The sequence below is a fragment of the Bubalus bubalis genome, chromosome X (assembly GCF_019923935.1).
Source record: "Bubalus bubalis isolate 160015118507 breed Murrah chromosome X, NDDB_SH_1, whole genome shotgun sequence".
Lineage (NCBI taxonomy): Eukaryota > Metazoa > Chordata > Mammalia > Artiodactyla > Bovidae > Bubalus > Bubalus bubalis.
In genome coordinates this window covers 55,465,192-55,481,924 of record NC_059181.1, presented here as the reverse complement: position 1 = coordinate 55,481,924, position 16,733 = coordinate 55,465,192, and the positions used below count along the sequence as shown (strand labels likewise).

The following is a 16,733-nucleotide window of genomic DNA, read 5'->3' as shown; positions in this document are numbered from 1 at the left end:
AAGATTTTTCCTTGACATTTGACAAACTAATTCTAAAATGTATATTGATATACAAAAGACCTAGAAAAGCAAAATCTTTGAAAAATAACAAGATGGGAGGACTTGCCATATTAGGGCAACTTGTAATAGAGCTAGAGTAATTAAGAACAAAATAGAGTTCAGAAACTCTATTTTGTCCCACATGATTTAATGACAAACGTGGCATTACTGATCAGTGAAGACAGGGTGGTCCTTTTAATGACTGGTGGTTATATGAATGCTTACTAGGTAATTATTCTCTGGAGTGTACACATATGTATAACATTAAAATAAAGCATTTATTGAATGCATGAATACTAGTGACTGTAGCTTAGTAGCTAGTAGCTCAGTCGTGTCTGACTCTTTGCAACCCTTTGCCTCTCAGGCTCCTCCGTCCATGGGATTTTCCAGGCAAGAGTGCTGGAGTGGATTGCCATTTCCTTCTCCAGGGGATCTTCCTGACCCAGGAATCGAACCCGGGTCTCCCGCATTGCAGGCAGATGCTTTACCGTCTGAGCCACCATAGTGCTTTTTTTTTTTTTTTTTTTACACTGTATTATGTATCACACACAGTTTAACAGCTGCCTTACATGAATTAGCCTCCAATGCGGGAGACCTGGGTTCGATCCCTGGGTCGGGAAGATCCCCTGGAGAAGGAAATGGTAACCCACTCCAGGATTCTTTTTTTTTATTATTTTATTTTTTTTCCACTCCAGGATTCTTGCCTGGAGAATCCCACGGACGGAGAAGCCTGGTAGGCTACAGTCCACGGGGTCGCAAAGAGTCGGACACGACTGAGCGACTTCACCTTCACCTTACATGAATTATGCTATGCTATGCTATGCTAAGTCACTTCAGTCGTGTCCAACTCTGTGTGACCCCATAGACGGCAGCCCACCAGGCTCCCCCGTCCCTGGGATTCTCCAGGCAAGAACACTGGAGTGGGTTGCCATTTCCTTCTCCAATGCATGAAAGTGAAAAGGGAAAGTGAAGTCGCTCAGTCGTGTCCGACTCCCAGCAACTCCATGGACTGCAGCCTACCAGGCTCCTCCGTCCATGGGATACATGAATTAATTCTCCTTTAATCCTAGGAAACAGGTACTATTAATAGTCCCATTTCACAGATGAGGAAACTAAGACAAAGGAAGCTATGTAACCTCCCCACTGTTGCACATTTAGCAGGCTGTGGAACTGAGACTCAAACCTAGTTGCTTTGTGCGAAAGCCCCTGCCTTAATTAACTTGTACACTTTTACAATCTAGAACATGAATGCCTTAAAAGGAATGAGTCAAGAAGCCTCTCGCGCTCTCTCTCTCCCCCGCCCCCCTCTCTCTCGCGTGCTCAGTACCATCCCTTGCCCACTTGGAAGAACACACTCGGCTGCAGGCAAAACAAAACAAAACGGAACCTACAACTCCCAGCAGTCATTGCGCGCTCAAGCGTGCACGCGCTCATTCACACCAGTACGACAGGGACCCGGCTTGCGTCAAACGCGCTCTCGGGACTACACTTCCCGACTCTCCTCGCGGAGCCCGTGACACTCCTTGGACCGCGAGCGGGGAGCGGGCTTTCCTCAGCTGCGCCTCTCTTCCTCGGACCCGGCCCTGGACCCAACCTCGGACTCCAAAACGGCTCCACCATGGAGGAGGCGGACCGAATCCTCATCCATTCCCTGCGCCAGGCCGGCACGTAAGGACACAGCCCCCGCCTACCTCGGAATGCCCACATCCGGGACTCCAAAACTCCGGATCCAGTCACCCGGGAACCTTAAAACCCCAGACCTTAACATCTAGGGATCCAACCTCCAGGACCCTAAGACCCTCCCTCCTCCATACACACACACACACACACACACACACACACGCACACACACACTCCCAAACCTTTGACCTCTACACTTGGTAAACCCCAAACTCCAGGACCTAGGCACCTCGAGACCTTAAAACCTTGCAATCTCAAGGCCTGGGCTCCTGAAGTCTGTGGATCTTAACATCAGTACCCTGGAACCCTGATATCTGGAGATTCTAAAACACCTGTATCCTGAGAACCAAGGAACTTAAAACCCTGGGGTCCTGGCACTCAGGGACTCCAAAACCCTCTGGGACAGGATACTTGGGAACCTTCAAACCTCTTTTCCCAACACCCAAGGCTTTTAAAATCCCAGAACTTTAAAATCTAGTGTTCTTAATGCCTGGTGACCCTGACACACTGGGACTCCTGTATCGAGGCTCCTAAAAACCCAGGATGACAACATATAGGAGCTTGACTTGCAGATTGCTTGAGACTAGGTGGTCTTGATATCCAGGGACTCTGACATTTGGAACTCCTGAAAATCCCAGCTTCCTGACGTCGAGTCTCAAAACCCTAGCAGTTCAATATCTAGGGGCCCCTGACATGCAGGGAATGTGGTATCTGGGGATGCAGAAACCCAGAGACCATTGCATCTGGGCTCCTAGGGCTTCCCAGACCCCAGGCATTTGGGACTTTTAGGCATAGGGAAATTTGAGATTTTTTGAATTTGGATCTCTTCCATCCACCATTCTACACTGAGGTCTTAGGACCTGAGGACTACCTCCCACCACCACCACCATTTTTAGTTTTACAAATGGAAGTCAGCTAGCAACACTGAGGACCTGTCTGAACTGTGTCCATCCTCACCACCCCATCCCAGTATTAGGGCTTACAGGAGACTGCATGGCTATGCCTCATCCCTGTTTCCTGACTGCTCCCATCCCCCTCATTGAGTCTGCCCCCTTCTTCTTCAGGGCAGTTCCTCCAGATGTGCAGACCCTGCGAGCCTTCACCACTGAGCTGGTGGTAGAAGCTGTGGTCCGCTGCCTGCGTGTGATCAACCCCGCTGTGGGCTCTGGCCTCAGCCCCCTGCTGCCTCTTGCCATGTCTGCCCGTTTCCGTTTGGCCATGAGCCTGGCTCAGGCCTGCATGGTGAGTGCCTTCCTCCCGATATACACAGCCTCTTCCTTCCTCCTTTACAGTCGCCAGACTCCCTTGAAACTCTTTTGACTTTCCTCTCTGCTACCTCCCCTTGTGACTTAGTGGTTAAGGCTGCTGGCTCTGTGGTCAAACTGCCTAAGTAACTGAGACCCTGGCTACAGCACTGGCTGTGTGTGACCCTAAACCTTGTAGCCCTCAGTTTCCTTCTCTGTGAAATTGGGATGATAAAAGTAGGGTTGTTAGGATCATCAAATGAGTTGATCCAGTTTGCACCTGGGTGACTCCTGGCTTCCATATTTTGAGCTTGCTGCTGCTGCTAAGTCGCTTCAGTCGTGTCCGACTCTGTGCGACCCCACAGACAGCAGCCCGCCAGGCTCCGCCATCCCTGGGATTCTCCAGGCAAGAACACCGGAGTGGGTTGCCATTTCCTTCTCCAATGCATGAAAGTGAAAGGTGAAAGTGAAGTTGCTCAGTCGTGTCCGACTCTTAGCGACCCCATGGACTGCAGCCTACCAGGTTCCTCCATCCATGGGATTTTCCAAGCAAGAGTACTGGAGTGGGATGCCATTGCCTTCTCCGATTTTGAGCTTAGCACCAAGTATTTTTCTAAACCCTATAATATCCATTTACCAGTTCTGAAACAGCCCTGTTTGATTAAATGCTCAGGCTGAAATTAACCACCTGTTCTCTGATTGGCCCAGCCTGGATCCTATGGTCATCCCTACAGGGCACTGTGAGTAGCTACTCCTTTAGGATCACATGGAGTTGGGGGAGGGAGGGTTATCCAAAGGAAGATATGCTGGTTAATTTAAACAGTGTCTGCACTAAAACTTCACTCTGCCCTGTTAGCCAGATAGGCTTGATCTGGCTTCTTGCATTCCAACAGCCTGTAGCTATGTAATGAATGTCAGCATACCCAACATACCCAGTATTTGGTGGTAGAGGGCCAATAGTGTTAACTACAGTAAAACGTTCCACTTAGCCCCAAGGGACAGGGTGGTCAGGTTTCTTGAATTTGTGCCTTGCTTGTGTAGTCTCTGTCTCTTAGAAATAGGCCTCTACCCAGCCTTCGGCTCTCAGGTTCACCTAGCTCTTAGGTGTTCTTGGGTTCTTCTGTCTCGGGCTTTTGGTGGCCTTCAAGGCAAGCAGTCTGTCCTCTGGCCTGGGGCTGTCTTCTTGAGAATGGCACTTTATAAGGGGAAACGTGGGTCCTCTGTCTAGACGGGGGCACAGTGAGACATGTTGAGGAGGGGCTGGGGCTTAGGCTTCTCCCAGTTTTCTGTTACCCGCTTCTCTCAGTGTTGTTTCCCACTGGATTTGATGGTGATCTACTTTTCTGCACACTAACTTTTGCGTGGGGAAGAGAGTGTGGCTTTTTTAATGATGGAGAAGTTCACGTAATTGTCTGGCCCCAAAGTCTTGGTTTGGCCTGAGCAGCTAGAAAGCCTGCTGTGTGTCCAACTCTTTGTGACTGACTCTTTGTGACGCCATGGACTGTAGCCCGCCAGGCTCCTCTGTCCATGGGATTTTCTGGGCAAGAATACTGGGGTGGGTTGCCATTTCCTTCTTCAGGGGATGCAAAAGCAAGTAGAGAAAGTTTCTTAACTCAGCTGGGTGCTGCTTCTGTAGCACACCTTGGCTCAGCACTGCCACCTTCTGGTGTCTGCCTTGTCATGTGCCCTGCTGCTGACACCGCTTTCTGCCACCCAGCCACCTCCATATTTTGGTGTCTGTCATTTCACACACCCCACTCCTGGAATGAGTTTCTGTATCAGTCACAACTCTTTGATTGCAGGTGTCGGGAAAAACCCAAAGTAAAGTAGCTTAAAAGACAGTGGTTTTTCACACTTTTTGTCTGCGACCCTCTGAAATAAATATGTCCCTCATTGTGACCAAATACACATATGTCTGTATAATAACGATGTTATATATAATCGTGATGTTTTCTGAGTGTTGCTCTGTGCTGGCTGTTGTGGTAAGTTGGCATCAAGCCACTGAATTCTTGAGCCAGCTTTCTGAAGTAGGCACTGTTGGTATCCTTTTACTCAGGTGAGGATAGTAAAGCTCAGAGAGGTTAAGTGATTTGCCTGTGGTCACACAGTTGGTAAGAAGCAAAGCTTAGATTTGAATCCAGAAAGTCTGCTTTCAGAATCCATGCAGCTCCAGACCAGAACCTTGATGGGCCTTTTTAACCACTTAAGTGAAAATGAAAGTGTTAGTCACTCAGTTGTGTTTGACTCTTTGTGACCCCATGGGCTGTAGGCTGCCAGGCTCCTCTGTCCAGGGGATTCTCCAGGCAATAATACTGGAGTGAGTTGTCATTCCCTCCTCCAGGGGATCCTAATCCAGGGATCAAACCCAGGTCTCCCACATTGCAGGTAGATTATTTACCATCTGAGCCACCAGGGAAGCCTTTTTTTTTTAAAATCCCTTAAAGCATCCACATAGAAACAGTACTGTCAGCCCCATTTTACAGCTAGAAACTGAACTGGGTGGTTAAATAATGAGTCCAAAGCTTTATAGCGAGTCAAGTAGCACAGGCTAGATTTCAGCTGCAACCTTTTTGACTCCAAAGCCCATAGTCTCTTTTGAAACCATTATTTACTATTTTATGGAGGTCATTTTTATCAGAGTCCAGTCCAGACACAGAAACCCTAGCAGTAATTTGAATAGGGAAAATTTAATATGAAGAGCTGTTGCCTTTCGACACTATCTAGACAGGGGTCCATATAGCATTGTTCTGGGTTCCCATCGTAACTTAAAGGGGAACTTTCACAGTGTCTGGAGCCCTTGATACCCTACAGATGAAGGAGGAGGATGTCCTTGAATTCCTTGCAGCAGAAACCCACTTAGGTGGCACCAACCTTGACTTCCAGATGGAACAGTATATCTACAGAAGGAAAAGTGATGACGTCTACATCATAAATCTGAAGAGAACCTGGGAGAAGCTTCTGTTGGCAGCTCATGCCATTGCCATTGAAAACCCAGCTGATGTCAGTGTCACCTTCTCTAGGAATACTGGCCAGTGAGCTGGGCTAAAGTTTGCTGCTGCCCCGGAGCCACTTCTGTTGCTGGCCACTTCACTCCTGGAACCTTTACTAACCAGATCCAGGCAGCCTTCCAGGAGCCAAGACTCCTGGTGGTTACTGATCCCAGGGCTGACCACAAGCCTCTCACAGAAGCCTCTTACGTTAACCTGCCTACTGTTGCTCGATGCAACACAGACTCTTCTCGGCAGGATGTGGACAGTGCTATCCCATGCAACAACAGGGGAGCTCACTCAGTGGGTCAGATGTGATGGATGCTCTGTGCCTGTGTGGCACGATCTCGTGTGAATACCCATGAGAGGTGTAGCCTGGCCTCTGCTTCTACAGAGATCTTGAAGAGATTGAAAAGGAAGAGCAGGTGGCAACTGAGAAGCTGTGACCAAGGAGGAATTTCAGGGTGAATGGACCACTCCAGCTGCAACTCAGCCTGAGGTGGTGGACTGGTCTGAAGGTGCTCATGTGCCTTCTGTGCTTATTCAGCAGCCTGCCACTGAAGACTTATCTGCAGCTCCCACTGCCCAGCCCACTGAATGGGGAGGGACAACTACCGAGGGGCCTTAAGCTGTGCTTCTACAAACTCTTAAAGTGGAAATTCAGTTGAGAGAAAATAAACAGTTTCTTAAAAAAGAACAAGAATTGTTAACTAGATGAAAGATGGTTAGTTACTGAAAGAGTAAATCTCCAAGGTGTGACAGAAGTGACGCGATACCTTGAGAAGTCTCACGTGCACTCCAAACCATTCACCTGGTTACCCTTACCTGGCTGCTGAGAGGGGGGTTACTTTGATTAGTTTCTTGTGTATCTTTCCAGTTTTTCAGAAAAAAATGAAGATATAAGCAAATATAAATATATATTCTTATTTCCCCCCTTTCTTACATAAGAACATATACCTAAATTCTTATCCTTTCTCCCCCCTTGCAGCATATCCTGGAAATCATTTCATATCAGACAATAGAGCTCTTCCTCATTTTTTTCTTTTTGCAGCTGTAGAGTAGTTCATTGTATGTACGCACTGTAGTTTATTCAATTACTCTCCTATGCTTGAACATTTAGGGAGTTTCCAGTATTTTGCAAATAATGCTGTAATGAATAATCTTGCACATCTATATTCATGAATTGTTGGAGGCATATCTTCATGGTAAACTAGAAGTAGGATTGCTAGGTGAAAGAGTAAATGCATGTGTCATTTTGTTAGATTTTGCCAAATCACCTTCATTGGGATTGTTTAATTTCTGTATTCCTGACAGCAGTGTATGAGAGAGTATGTGTTTTCCCACAGCGTCTTGCACTGAGTAAGTGTAGTGTCAGAGTTCTGCCTGTTCAATAGGTGAGGAATAGTATCTCCAAATAGTTTTCCTGCTAGTTTTGTACTTTGAAAAGCTTTTGAATTTAAGGAAAAATGAAAATAGAAACATAACATCTTTCTCCTAGCTTTCTATACTGTTAACATTTTACTTCATTCTTTTCTATCTGGGTACACACACACAAATTTCTTTTCTAAACCATTTGAAAACAGCAGACATTGTGATAACTTCATACCTAAAACTTTCAGTGCACCTCTCCTAAGTATAGATAAAAGGACAATCACCAGTTTAACCATAGTACCATGATCACACCCATAAAATTGAATATCGATAGAATAATAGTATCTAATATTTGTACATGGTCAGATTTCCTCAGTAATTACAAAGATATCCTTTACAGCTGTTTTTTTCCAATTACAGAATCCAATCAAAGATCATACATTTTATTTCACTGTTATATCTCTAATCTTCTGTATCCAGCAGCAGTCCTTAGTTTTTCTTTATTTCTTTTTGCAGTGACCCATGTGTGAAGCGAGGAGGCTGGTCATTCGATGGAATGCCCACAGTCTGATCTGATTGTTTGTTCATGACTAGATTGAAGTCTGGGGCAGTAACTCTGCCAGTGATAGTATCTCTCTACCCAAGTGGAACTTCAGGAGAACACAATGTCAGTTTGTCCCACATCAGTGATACTCATGTTGGGGCTCAGTGTGCTTTCAATTCAAGTCTCCCTTGTAAGTGAGGTTGGACATGTTTGCATATGTTTAAGGACCATTTTTTCATTCTTTTTCTGGGAATTGTCTCTCTGTGCCTATCTTTTGCCTCCTTTACTGTTGCACTGCTGGTCTTTCGGCTTGTGTGGTTTTAGGCGCTCTTTATATATTAGGTGGGCTTCCCAGGTGGCGCTAGTGGTAAAGAACCTAGCACCAGCGGTAAAGCCAGTGCAGAAGACAAGAGTTGCGGGTTTGATCGCTGGGTTGGGAAGATCCCCTGGAGAAAGAAATGGTAACCCACCCAGTATTCTTGCCTGGAGAATGTCATGGACAGAGTAGCCTGGTGGGCTACAGTCCATAGGGTCACAAAGAGTCGGACACGACTGAAGCAACTTAGCATGTATGCTATATACTAGGTAGATTCACTCTTTGCCTTTGATATGTTGATGTATGGGAGAAACCAACACAATATGTATAAAGCAGTTATCCTTCAATTAAACATAAATACATTTTTTAAAAAAGAATGCAGACAAGAGGCTGGATATGTGACAGCCAGTTGCAACATCTTAAATTAAAAAATCAACTCCAAATACTATTTTTTCCCATCTTGTTATTATGCTTTTGACATTGCTCATTATATTTTTTCTTTAAATTTTTTTTTTGTGTATTCAGAAACACTCATCTTCTCTTTTATGGCCTCTGGGTTTTGATCATATTTAGCAAGGCCAGAGCTTTAACTTTAAAGTTCTGGAGGCCGTGGGGAGCCAAGGGAAAGTTCAGAGGGTGGTGGCTGGTGAGAGCATGGTAGCATTTGGAGTCTCTGCCCTGGGCTCTCAGGTCAGGACAATCCTGCCTGTCAGACTCACAGGTGTCACCCTTTCCAACCCCCAGGACCTGGGCTACCCCTTGGAGCTTGGCTATCAGAACTTCCTCTATCCCAGTGAGCCTGACCTCCGAGACCTGCTTCTGTTCTTGGCTGAGCGTCTGCCCACTGATGCCTCTGAGGATGCAGACCAGTCTGCTGGTATGGGGCGCTTGGGGTGTGATGGGAGTGAGGGAGAGGGTGTTGTGGGGCTTGAGAAAAGAGGAAGGGGTGAAAAGTTTGACTGGTGGGGGTGGACTATGTGTCTTAGGGAGAGCTAAGTGGGAGGACTGGGGTGGGGAGGGGGATACAGGTCATGGGGAGGGAACTGGGGCTTGGGCTGACCCAGGTGGGGAGTTGGTGCTGGAAGGGTCCTGTGGCCTTACCTCCTGCCTTGCCTGCCCCCACTCTAACCACACTGGCCTCAGTGATGCTCCTCAGACACATCAGGCCACTCCAGCCTTAGGGCCTTTGCATCTGCTGGCTTACTCTCCCAGGTACTTACTCTCATGGTTCACTCCCTTACCCCTTGGAGTTTCCTGTTCATGTGTCACCTGAGGGAGGCCTTCCCTGGATTGCCTTGTTCAAAACGATATCTTCCTCTCCCTGGTCCTTAGCCTCCTTTCCTGACAACCACCTGCCAGTTTTCTGCATTGTACTTATGACCTCGGTCATGCCTCTATCAGCCTGCCGCCCTGGGAGGGCAGGAGGATATTTATCAGTTTGTTCACTGAGGTAGCCTAAGGGTCTAGAATGGGGACTGGTACAGAGTAGGCATTTAATAAGTGTTCCTTGAATGACTGTGAAAATGATAGCTACATAGATATGTATCTCTGTGAGGGGGTCAGGCTGCTCTCCCAGGGTGTATGCATTTTTGGAGTTGTGGCATTGTCACCTGATTGACACCCCCTCCCCTCTCCCCTAGGTGAATCTGCTATCCTCCTCCGGGCCATTGGGAGCCGGATCCGGGACCACCTGGCCCTGCCCTGGGTCCCACCCCTCCTTCGCACTCCTAAACTACAGTACCTCCAGGTGGGACCCCTCAACTCATGTTAATATTGCTTGTCACTGCCCTGCCTGCCTTGTCCCCAATTATTTGCTCAGGTTTTTGGCCCCTTCCCTCTGCCCACCCCCAAACACGATTCACCCTAGAGGCTCTCTGATTCTGCTCTCCCACCAGGGCTCAGCCCACCAGAAGCCTTTCCATGCCAGCAGGCTGGTCATGCCTGAGTTGAGCTCCAGAGGAGGTGAGCAGGAGGCTGTGGAGAGGGGCTGAAGGGAGGGGCAGAGGTGGGCCTGCCCGTGTGGTGAGGCCGGAGGGCTGGCTGACTCTTGCTGCTTCTAGAGTCCCGGGAGTTCCAGGCAGGTCCCCTGCTGCTACCAGTTCCTGCCCAGGTGCCTCAGCCAGCTGCCAGGGCGGCCTCGCTCCTCGAACACCATGCCATCCAGCTTTGCCAGCACACAGGCCGGGGCCGTGCTGGGGACGAGGACTGGGGCCACCGGACATCCCGCCTCCCCGCCCAGGTACTGCTTGGTGCTTGGCCCCCGCTGATGAGGCTGCTCCTCCCCACAGCTCCCATTTCATCTCCCTTTAGTCCTTTGCCCCTCTTTTTTCCCCACTTTGTCCCTTTCTTCCATTGTTTCCTCTCTGTGTGCAACTACCTGGTTCCCTGCCTGAAAGGACGCTGGAGCCAGAGAGTCAGTCCTCACACAAGTCAGTATGGCCCCTCGGAGCTTCGGTGTCCTGCTCAGAGACATGGGTGGTAATACTGCTCTCCTCCGAGGGTGATGTTCCACCAAAGGTCGTGCACGGGCAGCCAGAGCCATCAGGATCTCCTCCCTTTCTCCCTGCTTCTGTTACCTCCTTCCTGCCCCTAATTCGCTTCCTCTTTCTCTGTGTCGTCATCACCAATTACAGCCTCCAGATCTCTGACCAACTCTTCCCACCACTGGCTTTCTCATTTTGTGGTTTTGCTGCCCCTCTTTCTCTCTCCCCACCACTGTCTCATTTCTGTACTGTCTCCCCACCTCTGTCTACCTCTATATCTGTCCCTATATCCCCTCTGTCCACCTCAGTGTCTGTCTCCATCCCCTCCCCACTTTGTCTACCTCTATAACTGTCCCTTTCTGCCTCCCCCACTGCCATTTGTTCTGTCTTTATCTTTTTCTCTCATTTTAAAACTTACAGGCACTTCAAACACAGAAGTAGAGAGAGTAGTTTCATGAGCCCTATGGCCCTGTCATCCACCTTCAGTTAAAGCATTTTGCAGGACTTCCCTGGCAGCCCAGTGGTTAGGACTCCATGCTTTCACTGCCAGGCCCGGGTTCAATCCCTGGTCAGGGAATTAAGATCTTGCAAGCTCTGTGGTGCAGCCAAAAAGAAAAAAAAGATCCAAGCATTTTCCCAATCTTTCCTCATCTCTTCTTTATTTTTTGTGTGTATTATTTTAAAGCAAATCCAAGATATCATGTCATTTTTAAAAATTTATTTATTTTAATTGGAGGCCAATTACTTTACAGTATTTTAGTGGTTTTCACCATACATTGACTTGAGCTAGCCACGGGTGTACATGTGTTCCAGCTGGTGCTCTGGGACAACCCAGAGGGATGGGGTGGGGAGGGAGGAGGGAGGGGGGTTCAGGATGGGGGGACACATCATGTCATTTTAACTCTGAATACTTAGGCAGACATCTCGTAATTCAAAGGGGCATTCACTTTTTAAAAATAAATTTTTAAAATTTATTTAATTTATTTTTGGCTGTGCTGGGTCTTTGTTGCTTGGGCTTTTCTCTAGTTGTGGCAAGCAAGGACTACTTTATAGTTGTGGTACTCAGGCTTCTAATAGCTTCTCTTGTTGCAGAGAATAGGCTCTAGGCATGTGGGCTTCAGTAGTTGTGGCCCACAGGCTCTAGAACACAGGCTTAGTTGCTCCATAGCATGTGGGATTGTCCCGGATCAGGGACCAAACCTGTGTCTCCTGCATTGGCAGGCGGATTCTTTACCACTGAGCCACCAGAGAAGCCCCAGGGCATTGACTTTTTAATGCAACCAGCAGGCCATCTTCACAGTTAAGAAAATGAACAGTGACCTCTTAATACTATCCAACACTGAGTTCACAGATTTCTCCATTTGTCTCAAAACTGCCTCTGTTTTCATATCTCTCTGCTCCACTCTGCCTCCACCCCCTTCTTTTCCCAGCTCATCTGACTCAGTCTCCACTCTGTCCCCACATGTCCTTTCAGTGTTGGTCTCTAATTTGGGGGCTGCAGGCTTGTCTCCCTTTCCATAGCCTCCTCCATTGTGGAGAGCCGAGTGGGTGGAGAGAAATGGGGCTGTCCTCAGGGAGCTCCCAGGCTGGTGGGCCCAGACAGTGGGGCCGGGTCCTCTTGTTGGACAGGCTGGAGGGTGGGTACGACTTGGGGGTGGCCCCTTGTCAGGCAGCTCCCTGGTGGAGGCAGGGCCTCGGGTACCCAGCAGACCTCCACCCCCTTCCACTGTTTCCAGGAGGACACACGGGCTCAGCGGCAGCGGCTACAGAAGCACCTGGCCGAGCATCTGCGCCAGACCTGGGGCCGGCCAGGGCCCCCCCAACAAGCCCGAGACCTGGGAGAAGTGCTGCAGGCCTGGGGTGCTGGGGCCAGGCCTGGTACTCCCAAAGGCTCCCGCTTCACACATTCCAAGAAGTTCACCTTCCATCTGGTAGGTGGGGCTAGGGCATGCTGATGGCACCAAGGTTGCTGTAGGTATACACACCACTCTCTCTCTACACAAGAGGCCCCTGTTCCCACCAGACCTGCCTGCTCCCCACTGAGGTGGGTACCCAGAGGCGTCCCCTGGCTTCTTGGGAACTTCTGTGGAGAAAGGATCCAGGGGTGGGAGCCATGTAAGTGTGTAGGACTGCTCTTTGTGCAAAGCTCAGCTTTCTCTGGAGAGTTTCTTCTGGACATCTCTTCTTGGATGGTCACCTGGAGGGGCCCTCACCCCTCTCATGGGCAGGTGGGCAGGAGCTGTGTCAGAGTCAGGGAGGTTTTTTATAAGTAAACACTCCAGTCTAAGGTCACAGAGAGTGCTTTGATCCTCACACGTATTCCGACAGCCGTCAGTGCACTGTACATGAGTACTGTGCTGGGAGGGCGCACACAGGGGGTATTGAGGTTGGCTGTGAGGGCCTGGGCCTTCCCCGACCACCAAGATGCTCCTTCCTCCCTCCCCAGGAGCCTGAGGCCCAGGCAGCCCAGGTATCAGATGTGCCGGCCACCTCCCAGCGGCCTGAACAGGTGAGCAGAGCAATGGTGGGTGGGGCGGTGTTCTGGGCCCTTGGCTGTCTTTTGGGCCTGACACCCCCACATCGCCTGGCCTGTGTCTACCAGGACACGTGGGCAGCCCAGGAGCAGGAGCTGGAGTCTCTTCGGGAGCAGCTGGAGGGGGTGAACCACAACATTGAAGAGGTTGAAGCTAACATGAAGACGCTGGGAATCAACCTTGTGCAGGTGAGGGTAGGGGAGGGGCTGCCCACTGAGGTCGGGCCTAGGGGGCTTAGAGGGACTTGTGGGGGCTGAGGGTACTCTGTAGAGGTCTGCAGATGTCAGAAAGATTCATGGAAGCCATTGGGGACCTGTGGGACTCTTGAGGGTTCAGGAGAATCAGGGGGAGTGGGAGGGGGATGTGGGACCTGTAGGGGTTAGAGGTGCCTTGCTGTCTGTGAGTCGGGAGGGGTGTGACTGTCCATGGGCAACTGGAGGGGCCTGTGGGCCTCCTCGGGGCTTCCAGGGGAGTCAGTGTTGAGGTCAAGGAGTCAGAGGGGTCTGCTGTGGGTGCCCGTCTCTGCTTATATGTCTCTGTTGCTATTGGGAGGGGTCTGAGGGGCCTATAGGGGCATGCTAAGTCACTTCAGTTGTGAATCTTTGTAACCCCATGGACCGTAGCTCCTCTGTCCATGGGATTCTCCAGGCAGGAATGCTGGAGTGGGTTGCCATGCCCTCCTCCAGAGGATCTTCTGACTCAGCGATCGAACCCCCATCTCTTGCATCTCCTGCATTAGCAGGGGGGTTCTTTACCACTAATGCTACCTGGGAAGCCATAAGGGCTAGAGGGATGTATTGTCATCTGTTGAGGTTGGGCTAGGCCAGGGCTTTCCAGGCCCAGCAGGCTGGGCTCCCCCACTGACTGGGAGTAAGGGTTTCTGGGGTGCCAGGTGGAGACCGAGTGTCGGCAGAGTGAGCTCAGCATCATGGAGCGTGAGCAAGCCCTGCGTCTGAAGAGCCAGGCGGTAGAGCTGCTGCCCGACGGGGCTGCCAACCTCGCCAAGCTGCAGGTGGGGCTGGTGCTGAGGCTGGGCTGGGAGGGTCGGAGTTGGGCAGGCCCAGCCTGTGTTATCTGCAGCCCCCCTCCCACCATCACCCTCCAGCTTGTGGTAGAGAGCAGTGCCCAGCGGGTCATCCACTTGGCGGGTCAGTGGGAAAAGCACCGGGTCCCTCTCCTCGCTGAGTACCGCCACCTCCGAAAGCTCCAGGACTGCAGAGAGGTAGGTGGGGTCCCAGACCATGGGTGGGGCAGGTTCAGTCCCTCCCTAGGGGGCTAGTCCTGTGCTCTGCCTCACTACCCTCTCTCTGTGGGACCCTGGCAGCTGGAATCTTCTCGACGGCTGGCAGAGATCCAGGAGCTGCACCAGAGCGTTCGGGCAGCTGCCGAAGAAGCCCGCCGGAAGGAGGAGGTCTATAAGCAGCTGGTAAGACCCGTGGAGCTTCCCTGGTGACTCAGACAGTAAAGAATCCACCCACCAATGCAGGAGACATGGGTTTGATCCCTGATCTGGGAAGATCCCCTGGAGAAGGAAATGGCAACCCACTCCAGTATTCTTGCCTGGAGACTCCCCATGGACAGAGTAGCCTGGCGGGTTACAGTCCATGGGGTGGGTCGCAGAGTCAGACATGACTGAAGCGACTGACCAACCAACAACCAAAGACCTGTGTGGGGGCCTTGGGTGGCTCGGAGTGGGGGAGGTGTGGGTCCAAGGGGAGCACCCGCTGTTTCTGTGTAGGTGTCAGAGCTTGAGACCCTGCCCAAAGATGTGTCCCGGTTGGCCTATACCCAGCGTATCCTGGAGATTGTGGGCAATATCCGGAAGCAGAAGGAAGAGATCACTAAGGTACACCATTGTGGCTGTGGAAGGTGGGTTACGCAGGCAGACATGCCCAAGGGCAGGATGTGTGTTGCAGGGTGACACAGGGGCCTTACACCCTATGGAAGGCAGAGCTATCTGGCCATACTTGGCACAGCGCAGCCCCACATAGTCCATTCCAGCCACCCCTGAGCCTGTCTAAATGTGACAGCATGAATATGAATGGCCTCAGCTGGCTGGCTGCCTGTCCCAGACATGGGCTCACGGGTACTCTGGTCTCTGCCAGATCTTGTCTGACACGAAGGAGCTTCAGAAGGAAATCAACTCTCTGTCTGGGAAGCTGGACCGGACGTTTGCAGTGACTGATGAACTTGTGTTCAAGGTTTAGGGCAGGCCGGGCTGGGTGCAGGGGTGGGGTGGGTAGGCCTGGACCAGGTGTGAGTCTCGTAGTTACAGTGATGCTTGCGCCTGGCTTCGCCCCATGGAAGGTGAAGTCAGAGGAGTGGAAATGGGTGGCCTTGTGGGCGGAAGGTGGGGGTGGGGTGGGAGCGGGGCAGGACAGCCCACTGACACCTTCAAGATCCCCTGTTTCATCAGGATGCCAAAAAGGACGATGCTGTTCGGAAGGCCTACAAGTATCTAGCTGCCTTGCATGAGGTGAGGGGAGAAGTGTGCCTGGGGGCTGGCTGGGGAGGGGACAAATTTGGGTGTAAGCCTTCCACTCCTGCTGTCCCCAGAACTGCAGCCAGCTTATCCAGACCATCGAGGACACAGGCACGATCATGAGGGAGGTTCGAGACCTGGAGGAGCAGGTAAGGCCAGGGGGTGGGAGGGCTCAGCAAGGCAGGCCGGGGGACAGAGAGGCTGTGGGACCAGACCTAGCCAATGGCTGGGGTCTTAGCCCTGCCTGTTAGTAACTGGTTGTGTGACCTGGAACCGCCCAGTGGCCTGCTCTGACCCCCACCTTCCATCCTGAGGGTCCTCATACCTGCCTCCAGGGCCATTGGCAGAGGCTTCAGCTTAAGTATGGGCTGGGTGATCCTGCCATGCAGCCAAGGATGCTTCAGGTGGATGGGTGACATCTGCTAAGGCCTGGTGGTGGGACAGAGCAGGCTGTTATTGGGGCAGGGGGTGGGAGGAGCACAGTGGGGCCCTGAGTGGCTGCAGTGGGGTGTTGGCGGCAAGCAGGAACTGGGAAGGGGGCCCTGTGTGCTGAAGGGCTGTGGTTCACATTGCCTTAGATTGAGACGGAGATGGGCAAGAAGACCCTCAGCAACTTGGACAAGATCCGCGAGGACTACCGAGCCCTTCGCCAGGAGAACGCTGGGCTCCTGGGCCGGGTCCGCGAGGCCTGAGCAGCCCCACCAGAGGTCTGCCCCCGGCCTCAGGCAGGGATGTGGAGTGCTGGCGGCACTGGCCCTCGCTGTGCCCTCTGATTACCATCCAGTTCCTCCTGCTGCAGCCTTGGCCCCAGAGCCTCGCCCACCTCACCCCGACCCTTATCTGGGGCAATCATCCAGAGTGTGGGAGCTTGGCTTCAGTTTATTGTGAAGGGCATGGGGTGGGGGTTGGGGTCTTGGATCTCAAATAAATGAGGGACTCTGTCTGCAGTCGAAGCTGAGGCATGGAAGAGGGTGCAGGGCTCAGGGTGGGGGAGGGGTGGGTGGCAGGTGAGACACTGGATACATTTGGTGAGTCGGTGTGTGTAGCCCTGGG

The 16,733-nt window shown here is 51.2% G+C and overlaps 1 protein-coding gene and 1 pseudogene across 1 annotated transcript; both read left to right on the top strand.

Annotated features, from left to right (window-relative positions):
• Nucleotides 1–1,474: 1,474 nt before the first annotated feature.
• CCDC22 (coiled-coil domain containing 22) lies at nucleotides 1,475–16,627 on the top strand. The gene is made up of 17 exons (XM_006073644.3): nucleotides 1,475–1,707; nucleotides 2,784–2,961; nucleotides 8,926–9,058; nucleotides 9,822–9,928; nucleotides 10,077–10,143; nucleotides 10,242–10,420; nucleotides 12,401–12,595; nucleotides 13,111–13,173; nucleotides 13,267–13,386; nucleotides 14,091–14,210; nucleotides 14,304–14,420; nucleotides 14,523–14,624; nucleotides 14,937–15,044; nucleotides 15,304–15,399; nucleotides 15,615–15,674; nucleotides 15,755–15,829; nucleotides 16,259–16,627. Exons 1-17 carry the CDS (start codon nucleotides 1,658–1,660, stop codon nucleotides 16,370–16,372), a joined length of 1,884 nt encoding a protein of 627 aa, XP_006073706.1. The 5' UTR covers nucleotides 1,475–1,657; the 3' UTR covers nucleotides 16,373–16,627.
• On the top strand, nucleotides 5,330–7,830 carry LOC112582335 (annotated as a pseudogene).
• Nucleotides 16,628–16,733: the final 106 nt, after the last annotated feature.